At 36.4% G+C, this 17,779-nt stretch overlaps 1 protein-coding gene across 1 annotated transcript in view; it reads left to right on the top strand.

The window, feature by feature from the left end:
- Window positions 1-1,417: 1,417 nt before the first annotated feature.
- Window positions 1,418-17,779, top strand: part of LOC105439149 (NACHT, LRR and PYD domains-containing protein 12-like) — a 35,381-nt gene continuing 19,019 nt past the window's right edge. The window contains exons 1-4 of the mRNA XM_030977738.1: window positions 1,418-1,524; window positions 2,984-3,264; window positions 3,819-5,536; window positions 17,112-17,279. Coding sequence (XP_030833598.1) covers window positions 1,433-1,524; window positions 2,984-3,264; window positions 3,819-5,536; window positions 17,112-17,279 — 2,259 coding nt within the window. The 5' untranslated portion in view covers window positions 1,418-1,432. The remainder of the gene's footprint in view (window positions 1,525-2,983; window positions 3,265-3,818; window positions 5,537-17,111; window positions 17,280-17,779) is intronic.

The following is a 17,779-nucleotide window of genomic DNA, read 5'->3' as shown; positions in this document are numbered from 1 at the left end:
CGCCCTCTAGGACCCGTCTAGTTTCTCTTGTGCGTTCGTTATTTTTGTCTGCTAGCCCAATTATTGGATCAAAATACGTCAAAATCTGCAAGATCGTCAATAAATGGTGAAAGACCGTTACAGATCCGTGATTATAGGTATGTTGTGGAGTGTGTAATTGTGTATTTGTTATACATTTTATTCCATAGATATTTGTTTTCTTTTTTTCCCCCTTTTTTTTTCTTCTGGTAATTTTCTGACTTGGACGACGAGGGCACAAATCGTAGGCGTAGAAGCCTTACGCCCGGGCATTGGCCTCCCTATAATAGCAGTGAAGGGATGTTCCTTTGTCTACCACAGCAATTGTTGAGGGTAGAATGAGGAACTGTAAATTTTGTCCGCTTTCTTTGTCCGTCATGTTCATAGTGATAGTCGGAATGCAAATTGCATGAATTATATTCCATGTTGTTAGTTAGGACAAAAAATAATATTTGTCCTACCTACAATGTAGCAACAACTAATGTTTGCAATTCACATTCTGACTATTGAAATAAAATTATTTGTAACGGGTGAATGAAATAATTTGTAACGAGGCGCTTAACAAAGATTTATGCATTAATTTGATTCCATTCCTGTGCCTCTTCTTGCAGCTGCTGGGCCGAGGGGCCTTGAATGCACTCCTGGGATCTCTATAAATATGGTGCAATACATGATGATGCTCATTGCATGCTGTGAAAGAAACCTGTGTGCCCTGATTGTCTACTAAAAACAAAATCACAACATCATTGTGTTCTGCCCAAATATAGCATTTCGTGAATATTAACCCTGCGAGGCACAGCTTCTTGGCTGGTCCCAGCCATTCTCTCCAAAGGAGGCGAGTTGGCTCAGTCGGTAAAGCGTCCGCCTGTCGAACCACAGATCCCGGGTTCGACTCCCACCAAGGCGGATGACTGAAGCCTGCGTTGTGTGTTAACGTGCCCCTTCCCTTGTTCATAGACGCAGGTTATGTTAAGTGGAAAACACTTCGTCCCTCGGATAGGACGTTAAATGGAGGCCCCGTGTAGAGAAGAGTCACTACCTTTGCACGTTAAGAACCCACTGCACTATTCGTATTAGAGCAGGGGGAAACCCCGGTGTAGTGGTCCACCTGCACACACCCCCAGCATAGTACGATTATACTCTGTAAAGAGGTCTGTACTCAACAAGGAAGAAGAAGAAGGCGGGTTTCAGGAGGCAGGGGCGAAAAGTTTATGGCGTCAAAAGCCCCCAAAACCTTAAGCTATTATTAAATAGATGTAGTGAATTGAAACTCTGAAGGATAGTTATTCCATCTGTTTTATGTATGTAATATTTATATTTTTGAATGTTGTTTTCAGATATTGTTGCCCGTGTCATATCACCTTTTTCCAGAGGACTACATTTCTGTCGAGTGATGAGAAGGACATCTTACACCATGGATGGATTCTGCCTTCTCTATCTGCTCCTGATCCTCTTGATGAGATCTGGTGACGTTGAAACCAATCCAGGTCCTAACACTGCAGTAAGGTATGCATATAATATACATACTAGAAGCGCCTTCTGGTTTAACAATGACGTTGAGTTCTGGACCCTGTTTCATGAATCTTGTTATCAATAACAAGTTACAATAACTGTTATAAGCTACTAGAATAAGCCAGTTCACGGTTGCAGTCTGAGCATGAGCAGATAAAGGTTATTGCAGAACAAATTGTGAAAAATATGGAGACAAAATACCGGATATGTGCTCATGAAGTTATGTAATCATTATTCATTCATGCATAAGCAGTGCACTCCATGATACACCATCGATGTAGGAGTGATTATTTCAAAATTTACAAAGTGGGACCTCTTCATGTTTTGAAGATCTGTGGATATTCGGGGTCATTGCAGAGATGTGCTAACCGTGAACTGGTCTATTGTGGCATTTGTTCTGCTGAGAGCCTGAGATCAGAAATGTCATAGAAGTTAGGCATTTTTGATTGATAACAAGTTTTATGAAACCGGGACCTACAGTTACATGATTGTATTGCGAAAGAAACGGTGTGGAAGCGATTTGAAAGGTTGATCATGTAGCACATACATGTAAGTATTGGTGTATACTGTGAGGTGTTTGGATTTGTCAAAATAATAATTTTGCCCAGTCTTGCTAAAAGTCACATGTACATGTACTAGCTGGACACAGTAATGTGTATATATGGAACTCCACAAGCATATGTAGGGAAAGTGCATGTGGTCAAAAACAAAATTTTTAAAAAATGAGGGCATTTGAAGAGCTGTCTTTTTCAGTCAGGGAAGTTTTTGTTCTATGATACTCTTCCACACTAACATAAAAAGTGTGAAAAAGCTCACAATTTTTTGTCACCTTTCCCAAAACTCAACCTCCTTAAACAAGGCAAACCACTCAATGTGGTCAGTCATGAATGAGATCAATGTGACACTTGAAATCATCATGTTATCGAACAAACATAGTGATTACATATATATTATGCATGATACAGATTATCATTATGATGATGATGAAGGTAATAGTAATGAGAATTATGACAATAATGATGATGATGATGATGATGATGATAGTTGTAAAAATAAAAATAATAATAATGATAATAATCATCATCATCATCTATTGTAGTAATGATAATACATGTAAAAATTTGTAAACATTATTATTATTTTGACAAGTGGTATAGTAATCCTTTTCTTATTATTATTTTATCATCATCATCATTATTGTATTTACTGCCTAACTCTGCTTTTTTGGCATAATTACCCTTGACAGAACAATACTGCCCTGACCTGCAACTTGGGCCAATATCTTTCAATTGTTAATATCACAGGCATTATATTCTGATATTCCTAGGCTGTTATATATTGCATGCTCAAGCACGCATGTAATACAAATTGTTGAGTATCACATGATAACTTCTCAGGCAATAGGATGTTCTCTATATTATTATACCCAATTGATATATTATTCATTTTACAGTAATGTCAGTGACATGGAGTTCCTGCAGCTGGCCCATGATATCCAACCATCTTACTATGAGGCTGTAGGGATATCCCTAGGGTTCTCTTATGCTCAGCTAGAGAATATCCTGATTCAGAAGTGGAATAACTATACCAATGCATTTTTGCGGGTATTCATGGAATGGAATGTCATGCAGCAACCTCCACACTCAAACAAACGGCAGCTTTTGGCAGACAAACTACGAGAGATTGACTTGGGTGGCTTATCAGACAGATTACTCAATGAACCAAACAGCACAGGTAAACAGATATTAATTATTGCAGTCTTGCTATGTGAACAGAAGATATAGAAAACCATGCATGAAAGTAAAGTAAGTTTTTACCATCTAGATAAAGTGAATGATGCTCTGTGTTCTATACATGTACATTGACCACAATTTACAGAAGTGTCAAATATTTCAGGCCCCATGTATGTTTTTGTAATTTACTAATTTAACTTTGTTAATCTTAAATATTTTCTGTACACCAGTATAGTACAAGTTCTTTGAGTGACAGCAGAATTTAATGTTTGTCAGCTTTCTTTATGTGTACATGTTCTTCAAACAAATTATATTCTTTTGCGTCATTTAATTATGATAACTATAATTATGCATCTGCCCATGCACGGATGCATAATTGACTTCATGACTTCATACAAATTCAGACAAACATGTAGGACTTTGTGTCTTTACTTGAGTGCATGCACCTATTTGTAGGTCACACTATTAGCCTCATGCCTTTAAAATCTTTTCAGATGTATCAAAATACATGTTTATGTGTAATCATGTGAATATGGATTATCTATGTATTTTTAGGAGGGCCATCAAGACTGCTCGAATCACAGACCAAACCTCCTTCTGCTGGATCTCGGACCAAACCACTTTCTCCTGAACTGGTTGAGCGGTGTGCAAATGATTTCAAGTTCAAGTACAGGTCAACTGTCTGTAAGATCAGAGCTGATCCTCTCAATCCTGCTTCCACTGTGCAGTTTCAAGACATGTATACTAATCTCATCTTACTAGAAGAACATAGGACAGAGAAACGAATACTAGATTACAATGATATCCTTGATCTCAAAGTCAATGGAGAGTTCCCCAAGCGGATCATGGTTCAGGGAGAGGCAGGGGCTGGAAAAACTACATTTTGTGCTAAGATTGCCTGGGACTGGATTGAAGGGAGGCATTTTAGTCACTTTGTGTGGGTCTTGATTGTTCCTCTACGTGAATTTAAGCAACATACTATTGGCAAGATTGTGAAGTCTTATCTGGCCAAAAACAATCCAGCAACGGTTTCTCAGATTAGTGACTATATTCAGTCAAATCCTGATAAGGTATTCATTGCATTTGATGGGCTAGACGAAGTCAGTGGCGAAATCATGAAGCCAAAATCCTGCAAATCACAGTCTACTGATCAAATACAACTTAGGCCATCACAGCCAAGTGTCGACTCTTCAGAGGCATGTGAAAGCTCATCTGAGACTGGTGATATTAGACTTGTAGATATTCTTTGTTCAGATCAACTTGCCTCTTGCCCAGTCTTGGTTACCACTCGCCCTTGGAGGGCAGTAGAGATTAGATCAGATGGTGATCTGATGAAGCTCTACACATTCATTCATGTTGAGGGTTTCAACAGAGAGAATTTGTCAGTTTACATTCACAAATACTTTCCAATGAATGAGGATAAAGCAAATCAGCTTATCCAGTTCACCCATGAGAATGATGTCATATCTAAAAACATGGCCCACTATCCTATATATGTAGCCATGTTGTGTCTTATGTGGAAAGAACTTGGTGAGCAAAAACTAAAGGAAATGAAATCACTGAAAACTTTTTCTCAAATATTAAAAACAATGATTGCCTTTCTAAAAGAACATTATGCTCAGAAAGAGGTGAAGAAAGTAGGCAGCCCCTCACTTCTTGCCTCTTTGAAAAAAATTGATGAGCTCCTTGGACCAATTGCCAAACAGGCCCTCAACGGTTTGCTAGAAAATACCTTGGTTTTTGGTGAAGATGATTTCGAAATATGCCCAGAATCCAAGGACACTGCCTGTAGGGTTGGGATTTTGTCTCAGGAGGACAGAATTACCACTAGCATGGACATACATCAGGGAAATTCTTATGTGCAATTGCCAGTCTTTTTCCCTCACAAACTGTTTCAGGAGTACATGGCTGGAATCCATCTTGCTTCCCTGTATGAATCGGATCGTAATGAATTCAACAGGCTGATTGAGCAAGTAGTGCTGCCAAGGAAGGGGGAGTTTAGGTATCTACTGTACTTCACTGTGTCACAGAACAAAAGTATTGCAACCCATGTAATGAAGTCTATGCTTCAGGGAGTAAACAGGGATTCATTGGCCATATGTAAAGAGTTACCTTTCATTGTTGATGTAGCCTTTGAGAGTCAGGACCCAGATGTAGCAGCCTTGGTGAAGGACAGGGTGCAGTCATCAGAGGAGATTGTGCTGATCATTTTCACAGACACGACAGCACACACTGTAGCTGGTTATGCATTCATTCAAGTTGGACCACATGTGGTAAGTTTGAACATATTTTGATAAACAAAATTAGTACATCCATTTTCTTTTATTACGTCTTTTTGCAATTTTCTTACTGTACAACAGTATAATTATGGAAAGGTGCATCAAGGAGGTTTAAACAGTGATAATTTGTTTTCTAGAACTGCAATTAGTGATGATATGCATGCATGCATTGATGCCTGTATTTTTATTTCTTTGAGCAGATAAATAAAGCAATTAGATTGATGATCCTCTTAAGCGGAGGGCCAAAGTCAGACTATGCACATCTTGTATATAAGATTTTAACATAATACACAGTATTTCAGAGGTTTTTTTTAAATAATTTGTAGCGAACACTCCTCATTCGGAGGAGGCGTCAAAAGAGCAGTCCTTTTGATGATGAAAAATAGTATTTTGTTAATTATATTTTAAGGGAACCTTGAACCACCATGACTTTGGTGTCATATGAAAGAAAATTAAATTATCTGCATTTTGATACCAATTTGATTAATTCAATCGCAAATTTAAGTTCAAAAAGTTTTAAAAAAAGAAGTTAGATTTTTTTTTTCTCGAAATGTTCAATTTTATCAAAAATCAGAGAAGTGCCTTTTTTGTAACTTTCCAGGAATTTGCCAATATATAAGGATAATACTCTGTGAAAAGGAAAGGTGTATATCTCGTTTCAATAAAAAGTTATAGCAATCCAAAGCTATTGATTTGATTTCCCCCCAAAACAACATTGTCATCCTAACTAAGGTACTACAAGCATGTCATGCATTGTAGATGTGATGCATATAGCAAATTCAGCATATTTTCATAATTAACTGTGTCATTTGTGATGATCGATGTCATGAAATTTTACCAAAGTTGGCAGTCGGTTGTCAAGTAGGTTGATACACATGTCTGCCAAGTTTCTTAGGTCTACCTTGGTATACATTCAAGTTTGCAAATTGAACTCATACATATTGAAGTTTTTTAGGAATTATTCTGAAAAGTATGGTTTTCAAGAGCAATTTTTCGCAAAGTCAGTAAGTGGTAGGATGAATTTTGTTGTTGTTGGTGAAAAGTGTATATCTTCAAAAAAGGGTACTGATAAAGCTAGGCATGATGGAGCTATGGCCCCATATAAATCCATTTTCAGAACTTTAGAGCATGCTATTCATATCATGCATGACTATTGATGTGTGAAATTCAACAGAAATATGTGCAATGCAAAGATAAAGATGCTGTAAAAATTTCATACAGAAAGAAATTGATAAAACAAATTTAAAGGTAATTCTTTAGCGATCGTTGAAAGAGTCGATTTCGGACTTAAATATTTAGAGTATGAAGATTGCATTTTGAAGGACCATTTGTGTGGTTAAGATTAAGAGCAACTTTTTCACTATTTAGAGTAATTTGTTAGGAAGTCTGTAGTAGGCCTGAGTCATGTCAGGACTTTTATAAACCGGGTCCCGATGACCTTGCACCGATCCGGAACCGGTGTCCCGCAATCAGCTAGCAGGATTTGTCACTTGCCTCTATAAATAGCGCATATCATCAGTATGCCCCTTAAAAGTGACCTATAGTGGATTCTAGCCTCGTGTTAAACATAAAAATGTGCACGGACATCGCAGCAGGCCCATTCCAATAATAAATGTACAGGAAGTATCAACATTTTTTCTTCTTTTCTCCTTTGCGAGCCTAACGTTTTGCTCTGTATCCACCCTTTTAATTTAGTGATTGTATTGTTATTAACATTTAGAAATGATAAAGGTATGGTGTGGACTTAAATAATCTCCTTTGAAACCTGTTCTTAGACTTATACTCTCCTTTAAATTTTTTTAAGGATTGTCTGTTTATTACATGGTAAACCTAGATGAGATATTCCTACTGACGCAAAAAGGGAATTTGATATGAAATGTCATGGCAATAGTTCTTCAGCCTGTACCCTTAATTATTTCCTTTTCCCTCTTACTCTCTGTAGTTCTAGCAGCAAATTTAGGGCAACCGCTCATGTAGGTTACTCATGTATGGCTTACATCCAAGTGAACATCTATATTCTGTATCTCATCAGTAATCACTTCATCATTTTATCCAGGTTGATCTCTATATTCATAGAGATTGTGGACCTACTATGTCACTTGATGTGGCAGAGATGATATGCTCCATGCCTTCCTTGAAGGCAGTTTTTCTTCATGGCGCATTCCATCATTGTTTTTTTGAAACACTTGCAAGGAAAGGAAAAGAATCAAAGGTGAGCTGTTCATCCACAATTGTGATATATGTTTGAGTTTTAATTTAAGTTAATTCCATTACCATCTCTTCCTTTTTCTAATCTACATTTTACTTTTCTGTAATTCCTTTCAATATCTCATATATGGTGGTTCTTTCGACAGAATGTGAACAACCCCCAAAACGGCCTAAAAAACCCTCCATCCGGCAGGCGGAGGGCGATGAATTGTCCAAAAAAAAGAAAAAAAATAGAAGAAAAGAAACCGGTTCGTGTCACACTCTTCTTCAGTGGCCAGATCTGACAGATGTTTAAAAACTAAATCTGTTTCTGATGCAGACACACATAAGGTGGTCTGCAACGTACTGGCCAGACAGATTTCAAACTAACCTATTTCTTGAATAATGCTGGTTTTTTTGACAGAGGAATATATCTTCTCAAGGATTATAGCATATACATAGATCCAATCCAAAAAAGGTGAAAAAATTACACTTTTAAATGCAGGAATATTAATTCACTAAATCCCTCAAAGTCAGTCCTGCAAGGTCCACACTATCAGGTTCATAAGGTTCATAAGGTTCATAATGTTCATCTTTATTGATGACACTGATTACTACACAAACTATTGGACGTGATCATGAACCAAAAAATATAACAAATTTGAGAAGATACTAAAGGGCTGCCTGCTAGGTGCACATCATCAGTTAGTAGGAAGCGGTACTGGTGCTGCTAGATTTTAGCGCAGCATTTGATACGATTGACCAGGATCTGCTGCTTGAAAAAATGGAATCCTACTTTGAAATCAGAGGAAGGGCTCTTCGATGGTTTTCCTCATACCTGGAAAACAGAAAGCATGTTATGATAAAAAATGCCTCTTCGCAAACCTACCATGATAAACATGGGGTTCCACAAGGATCCGTCATCGGGCCCCTTGCCTTCACAATGTACACAGAGCCAATGGAAGACATCGTAACATCTCATGGTGTAAATGTAATGCTTTATGCAGATGACACGCACATTGTATATCTTGTTCAAGCATAGTGAATGTGAAGAATCATTAGAGAGGTTAAAAGCCTGCATAACTGAGGTGAAGATTTGGGCAATGAAAAACAAATTGTCTTTGAATGATTCCAAAACTGAAGTTATCCATTTCACATCTAACTTTCGTCAAGATCCCTCCCTATCTAGGGTATATGTCGGTGACTGCCACATTAATCCTGTGCCTTGAGCCAGAAATTTGGGGGTCATGTTTGACCAGCACATCACCTTGAAAGAACATGTAAAAACCGTTTGCAAATCAGCAATGGCAGTAATCAGGTGCATGAGTAAAATCAGATGTTTCCTCTCGAAGCAAGGTGCTCTCACTCTGGTGCATGCTGTCCGTGCGTCCGACCCACTTTCTCATTAACGGGATATCTCTAGAACCCGGTCCTTGAGATATGACCTTTAAACTTGATGATAGTATGTATCACCATAGGAAGAGAATCTCATTAGTTTTTGGAGTAAATAGGTCAAAGGTCAAGGTAACAAAGGTCAACTTATGAACTTCCAGAAAATAGCACATGTATTTGCTAGTCGATTCTGCATGGCCCCTCTATGGAATTTACAAAATGGAAGATGTTAAATTTTACATCACTTAAAGGTACTACACTGTATATCCCATTTGCAGGCCAAAAAAATGAAAAGTTAAATTCCAACGGCATTTGAAAGATAATACTAGTTTAGAACTTCCCTAAAAAAATGGGGGCTTGAAAATGTCTTTAAGTGGGAAAATAACGACTATTAATAGTCTTGATTTTCAGACCGCTGTACCGAATGGTCGTGCGTTTTGTTCTGCGCAAAGATTCAATCAGTTAAATGTTGGCCATTACTAGAAGTGGGTTATTGATGTAGACAAATGCTCATGTACCCTTTACAGCTAATTTTATGTATGTTATTACCAGAGAAGAAAAGAGCCAGTCAGTCACTCAATAGTGTCTGACAGTGAAGTCTAGCAAGTGAACGTTTTTTGTTGTTGCATAATTTGAATATTAGGACACTGCTAACATTTAAATTTCACAGATAGGACATACATGACATATTCATAATTCCTGAAAGTTCTACAGAATTTGAGGTCGGCTGCAAAAGGGACATAGTATCTTTAACACAAAATGCAATTGAAAGATAAACAATAATGAGATAAATACAGAGGAGTATATTATTAGTGTCCCTGGGTAGCAGGGTTTGCACGATTTAAATCACTGGACAACTACATTGTACCCTTTGGACAATTTACAATTTACCTCCCCCCCCCCCCCCCCCCCCCCTGGCAACTACCAAGGAAAATTTCTTTGGTGTAAAAGTGTGAGAGGTTAAAATGCCAGGGTTAGGAAAAATGCCAGAAGTGACAATTTTACACATCAATCAATTTTGATTTCACCAATCCTTTCCCTAGGTCAATTATAAAAGAAACAATTAAGCATACTTACTCAACAAAGATCACTGCACTAGATGTCAACATTTCCATGTCACTTCCCCTTCTACTTCGAACTATGCGCTCTGGAGCGCCATGTACACTCCAAATAATTGATTTTGTCACAAAATCAATCTCATATAGTGAATTTGTCCACGGAATCACTACTGACATTGATTGTGTCAAACCATGAAGTGATTTAAAAAAAATCTTTTATCCAAATTAAACATGGCACTCCCAGATTAAGGATGCATTTATGATCAGTTAGACATATATTTGAAATGCTTGAATTAATCTAGAAGATAGGTAAAAGATTTTTTGATGCCAACTTAATTGGTTTCATTGATATAAACATAAACTCATAACTATTTAATATTTAAAAAATTATCCATCCTCCATGAATATTAGATTTTGTTGTGATAACCATCGGTTTTATTGTTACTTCTCTTGCTTGCACTATGTAATGAATTGTCAAGTATTCCTGTTAAAATTGTTAAACAATTTTCTTCTATACCTTCGTCCTTTCTCTCTCAGTCGCTATGTCTTTTTTCTCTACCTCTTCTCCCCATCTTCTCTCATCATAATGATGTTTCAATACTGAATTATTTGATGAGACCATGAATTCACTCTCTATTGGTCTTGCCTTGATTTTTGTTTGAAGTAGAATGTATATTTATTCCTGCACGCCCTCTCTCTCCCTTTCCTTCATATATCTCATTAAAGTGACTTGGTATTACATTGTTCAGGATTGATAGAAAAACAGTGTAATTTTTTCTACCGGACTAACCCTCTAACATGCCAAAAATCCTGAACAAAAATTCTCAAACAAAGGTATTCATGGTTTTCTCTGAAGGCGTCACTGTGCGACGCCCTCTAACAGTAAATTCTCCCAACCAATTTTTGAATTTTCCCACCCAATTTTCCATGAAAATAAAACACCAAACAGGCTCTAAACAATAGTTCCACATATAAATGTTTGGAATGGTATATAGAGCCAATTTATTGCTATGAGACGATTTATATTGACCTAAATTAAATTAAATTATAATAATATAGTTGGGAGAATTCAGGAATTGATCAGATCAGTTTTTCCCAATTGTTATCATTAATTATGGTCTGTTTTCACTCAAACTTTCAGTTTCTCTTTAATTGAACATCTAGCAGTGAAATCACTACGTTAGCACCATTTTATCTCATCTGCACAATGTGACCAAGTCCCTTTAAAGGGAGTCACTTGTCAGTTTCCATGTGTAGAAAGCCATAATTCACTGACACCAGACTTGGTAGAAATACCATTAATGGGAGTACAAATCTGCACACAGCAAACCCGTTGGCCAGTCATGAATTCGCCCCTAATCTCTCCCTAAAGAGTCTTTGGGTGACGGAAAAGCAAAGCATTACATAAGGTCTAATGGTCATGAACCCGAAGGTACCTGTTATTGGGTAAACACCCAAACGACGTTGAATTCCCTATGAGAGCTGACTACTGAGTGTCTTTAACCACTCGACCGCAGACCATATACGTGTTCCCGCTCTCGCATGCCTGTACGTACCACGTAAATGTACGTGCTTAGTGCATTGTACTTTCAAGACTGAAGCACTGCATATTATGCCTAGCCCTACTGTGTAATTAGCACTGCAATGACGTTATACAGGTCTTGAACAGTAGCTGGCGCTCTTTAAAAAAAAAGGATCCAGCAGTGATGTTTCAGTCCCACTAATGATGTTAGTGCGAGTAGCACAGGGGGATGAACGCATATTAAGCCAATAGCAGTCAAGTGGTAAATGAAAACAGTGTAAAGCCTACATACCGTGTGTGTCAAAAAAAAGTTTACACCTAGAAATTTGCTAGTTATTTCAAAAATCTATGAATAGGAAATTATTATACATCATATGAAAGAGTGTTTTATCCCAAATCATTTGGTACCATTTTTGTGTAGTATGTGTTCACGCTTCGATGAAGAGGAGGCATTGTTTGCAAGAGTGCACAATCGACTTGCGCCAAAGTGATGCCTACAGTATGTACATGTTGGGATTGGCGGAGTGAGAGAATGAATTGAATGTATCAAATGAAATGCATTGCATACTCTTTTTACAGAAACAAAGTCACACATACGCACACACGCGCACACAATGTTCGTTGATATTTGATATTCGATATTTGATATGTGTGGCATGATTAATTTTGTGAGGGATGTTATTTGGATCTGCAAAAACCGATTTAATACCCAAATCCCAATTGTTTTATTTAAACATCACATAAGCAACTTTGGCGCAAGTCGATTTTTGCACTCTCGCAAACAATGCCTTCTGTTCATCCAAGCGTGAACACATACCACACAAAATGATACTAAATGATTTGGGAAAAAATACTCTTTCATAAGATGTATAATAATTTACTGTTCATAGATGATTTTTTTTTTAATAATTAGCAATTTTCTAGGTGTAAACTTTTTTTTGACTCACACTGTAGTCAGTCTAAATATCAGTAAGAATTTGATTTAGACTCACACATAGAGGTTCCAATTTGATTAACAAAGTATTTTGAAAGAATACTATTTGGAGAGCAAACTTTTACATCAGTGAGCAGAGACGTACTTTAAGAGATGTCCTAGCTAGAACCCCTTTCTTGGATGCTAACACGATTGTCTACCTAGCTGTCAAATTATTTCTGAACGGACAATTTTGGTTAATCTAGCTAGCTTCATGATTAAATTCCCTTTATCGCATTGACACTAAAACTATTATCTAGAGATATCATTTACATACAATCAGACTGTGTGATGATATATCAAACAACTAAACATAATTAGTTTTTCATTTTCCCAAAGAAACCAAGGAAGCCTCAGTCTTTAGAAACAATGTTTCTTTAATGAGATCGGACTGAGTGATGCTGTCAAACAACTTAATAATATTAAATTTGCATTTTCCTGAGCAAACTAAGGAAACCTTGGTCTATAGATAGAACAAAATGATGGCGGTGGTGCTCGGTTTAATGGTGTAGGTCTTTCTACACAGTTTTGAGTACAACCAGGGGAAGGTGGGGGGGGGGGGGAGGATCTGCACATGATATGCATTTTTAAGAGGAGAGGAAAGACAAGAAACTAACAACCATCCCATCATGGTATAAATAGGCAATTATGCTCTCCAAACTTCACAACTTGTAGGCCTTGATACAAATTTGTAAAGAGCTATTGTTTGCCATAGGCTCCATAGGCCTACACTCTCGTAGACCACTGTTCACAATGAAAATTTGATCCATTTATTTGAATGCATTACAAAAAAAGTCAATTTTTAGGAAACCATTGTCATGTATTTCGCATGTGAGTGTCCTACATTGGGTATCTCACAAGTTGTACTTTTATGACATCACTATTTTAATCCAAATGGCAACTCTCATGCGAGAATGGCCAGCAAGGAAACTGCAAAATATGGAGATATTTTTTTTCCTTACTAAATCAAATAGGAGTAATTTCAAGATATTTTTGACCGGCTCTAATTTGTTTTAGTAAGGCTATCACTTAGAATTTGTTGGGTTTTATTCTCCTTAAAGACAGTCAACACTACTGGGCCAGAATGGATTAGACCACACAGCGAGGTCACTGACATGTGGCTATCTCATTAACTCAGCTCTCAACTAACATAGGAAAAAGAGGATCATGGGGGACCAACAGCCACCGATTGGGGAAGTTTTCTATATAGAGGGAGCAAGAAGCTACAAGTAGGACAGTGGGGCTTTAAAGATTACATGTGGAATATTAATGAACACAAAGACCATTGCACCAAAGAAGATCTGGAAGCACTGACCATAGCAACTCCAGAAGAAGAAGACCACTTAAATATTCCTTTTGATGTTTTTTTAAAAATAAATTTATTTATTTATTTAATTGTTTCTGTTAAGAATGTGAATATAAATACAGGTGTGTTATACATACCGTAGGTGATAGATATATGATGTACATGTACACATGTCTTTTTTTATTCCAAATACCTTTTTGTTTTTTAAAATCCATTTACCAAAAATGTTGAAATAGTCATGAAATGTTGAAATAGTCATGAAATATTGAATGAAAGCAAACTGTAGAAGAGCATATTTAGTTGAAATTTCAGTGTGTATGAGATTAATATTATTTTGATCACTAATCAATATCCAACCCTTTCCAATTTAGATAAAGGCTTGAATTTACCAAAACTGTACAATAAGCTTTTTTGTGCACATGAAACCAGAGTTATGAATACCTTCACTACGTTAAAGGGGTTGGGTAACTTTGTCTCAGATTCTGAAACAAAATCCTAGATTTAGCGCATGCTGCAATTATAATTATAAACCTTTAGGTCAGTCAGGAACCCCATCACTTTTACAAGCTGATCGCTTGTCTGATTATCAAGATATGTATGATTGGAAATCTAAATAAAATTTGACGGTTTCCATAACACTACAGTCTATCGGGGAAAACCAGTCTCTCTATGATTTTTACTTTTTTGAGACACTTCATGATCATTTTGAAGCACAATTCTTTTTAGGGCTTCAATATTACACCATATCACAGACACTGATGAAATGTAGAAACATGCATCTCAGATTTAACGTTCCTAAACGATGCCTTGAATAACAAATGCAGATTTCTGGGTATTATTTATTTCAGTGTTGTTAGAGGTAAAGACCAGTTATGGTCATGCGATTGCATTGTGAAAGAAACATTGTGGAATCGATCAGAAAAGGTTGATCATCTAGCATATAAGTATTGGTGTGTACTGCAAGGTTCTGGAATCATCAAAATGATAAGAAATATGGCCCAGTCTTTGTAAAGTTACAAGCACTGTACACAGAAAGATATTTATGGGACTATACGCACACGTGCGCGACACGTCGTTTATCTCTCACAGACGATGTAGATAGACTAATTTATCAAATATATCAATTAGTTGGCGGTTTCCCGGCAACATTTTTATCATCATGTATTAGTCAAAACATATTCTTTCACATGATTGATAATAAGAGCTTACATTTCATTTTTTGAAATTGGGGCGTTTCCAATACTGGTCTTTACCTTTAAGAGTATGATTTATCAATGCAAACAGATATAGGATATTTTATTTAAAAAATATATAACTTGATCATTCTACTGATGGAAACTTGAATGTTATACTAGAATTGATTTTAAAAAAAACATCTATTTAGTTATCTTAAGGTTAAGAATGTTAATATGAATACAGATGTGTTATACATATCCTCGGTGATAGATATAAGAATGCAATGAGAAATTAGTTCTAGTAAATAAAACAAATGCATGTATAGATTACCTGCTTTACTATATTGACAAACAATGCAGGTCCAGACTCTCTTGCTTTGTATAATCAAGTGTCGCACACCAGCCTCATCACATCACCTAGTAGAAGCACTGTGTTCTATGCCAAACCTGACTTACCTGGCACTCGCTGGAGAGGCATTCACTGAGGAGTTCTTCTCTACATTGAAAGCAAAGGCATCATCCATACAAGTATGTTTGTCCTAATGTAAATGTCATGGAAAGGGTCATTGGAAATAGAAAGTAGTATTGATGATATGATGTTCATGTATACATGTCTCTCTTTTATCCCAATACCTTTTTGTTTTTTTCAAAATCCATTTACCAAAAATGTTGAAATGGTCATGAATTATTGAATGAAAGCAAACTATAGAAGAGCATATTTAGTTGAAATTTCAGTGTGTATGAGATTAATATTATTTTGATCACTAATCAATATCCAACCCTTTCCAATTTAGATAAAGGCTTGAATTTACCAAAACTGTACAATAAGCTTTTTTGTGCACATGAAACCAGAGTTATGAATACCTTCACTACGTTAAAGGGGTTGGGTAACTTTGTCTCAGATTCTGAAACAAAATCCTAGATTTAGCCATGCTGCAATTATAATTATAAACCTTTAGGTCAGTCAGGAACCCCATCACTTTTACAAGCTGATCGCTTGTCTGATTATCAAGATATGTATGATTGGAAATCTAAATAAAATTTGACGGTTTCCATAACACTACAGTCTATCGGGGAAAACCAGTCTCTCTATGATTTTTACTTTTTTGAGACACTTCATGATCATTTTGAAGCACAATTCTTTTTAGGGCTCAAATATTACCCCATATCACAGACACTGATGAAATGTAGAAACATGCATCTCAGATTTAACGTTCCTAAACGATGCCTTGAATAACAAATGCAGATTTCTGGGTATTATTTATTTCAGTGTTGTTAAAGGTAAAGACCAGTTATGGTCATGCGATTGCATTGTGAAAGAAACATTGTGGAATCGATCAGAAAAGGTTGATCATCTAGCATATAAGTATTGGTGTGTACTGCAAGGTTCTGGAATCATCAAAATGATAAGAAATATGGCCCAGTCTTTGTAAAGTTACAAGCACTGTACACAGAAAGATATTTATGGGACTATACGCACACGTGCGCGACACGTGCGTTTATCTCTCACAGACGATGTAGATAGACTAATTTACCAAATATATCAATTAGTAGGCGGTTTCCCGGCAACATTTTTATCATCATGTATTAGTCAAAACATATTCTTTCACATGATTGATAATAAGAGCTTACATTTCATTTTTTGAAATTGGGGCGTTTCCAATACTGGTCTTTACCTTTAAGAGTATGACTTATCAATGCAAACAGATATAGGATATTTTATAAAAAAATATATAACTTGATCATTCTACTGATGGAAACTTGAATGTTATACTAGAATTGATTTTAAAAAAACATCTATTTAGTTATCTTAAGGTTAAGAATGTTAATATGAATACAGATGTGTTATACATATCCTCGGTGATAGATATAAGAATGCAATGAGAAATTAGTTCTAGTAAATAAAACAAATGCATGTATAGATTACCTGCTTTACTATATTGACAAACAATGCAGGTACAGACTCTCAAGCTTCATAAAAACCAGTGTCCCACACCAACCTCAGCACAGCACCTAGCAGAAGCACTGTGTTCTATGCCAAACCTGACTTACCTGGAGCTCATTGGAGAGGCATTCACTGAGGAGTTCTTCTCTACATTGAAAGCAAAGGCATCATCCATACAGGTGTGTGTGTCCTAATGTAAATGTCATGAAAAGGGTCATTGAAAAAAGTAAGTGTAGTAATAGTTATATGGTGCACAGTATATACATCTATGTTTTTTTCTCCAAACACCCTTTTTAAAGGCCATTCACTTGGTATATTGGAACAGACATGAAATAAAAGCAATCTACACATGTTCTGATTCAGTTGAAATTCAAGTTTGTAACATTTACATTGTTTTGATCAATAATCAATATCCAACCTTTTCCAAGTTTGATCGATATGAAAAATAGGTCATACAGTTTTTTAAGTGTCAAATTTAATAAAGGCTTGAATTTACCAACCTGTACTAACAATCCTCCTGAGTTAGGACCTTGTTCACCTGAAATCCCGAGTTACAAATACCTTTAATACATTGATAGCAAAGGTATATTTCTGGGTATTATTAATTTTGATGTTATCACGAGTAGGACTTATCGATACAAACAGTTTGAAAGCGCTACAGAGAATACGTACATAATTT

This window comes from Strongylocentrotus purpuratus, unplaced genomic scaffold (assembly GCF_000002235.5).
Source record: "Strongylocentrotus purpuratus isolate Spur 01 unplaced genomic scaffold, Spur_5.0 spur5_scaffold_1, whole genome shotgun sequence".
Lineage (NCBI taxonomy): Eukaryota > Metazoa > Echinodermata > Echinoidea > Camarodonta > Strongylocentrotidae > Strongylocentrotus > Strongylocentrotus purpuratus.
This window is presented reverse-complemented; position numbering and strand designations above follow the sequence as displayed.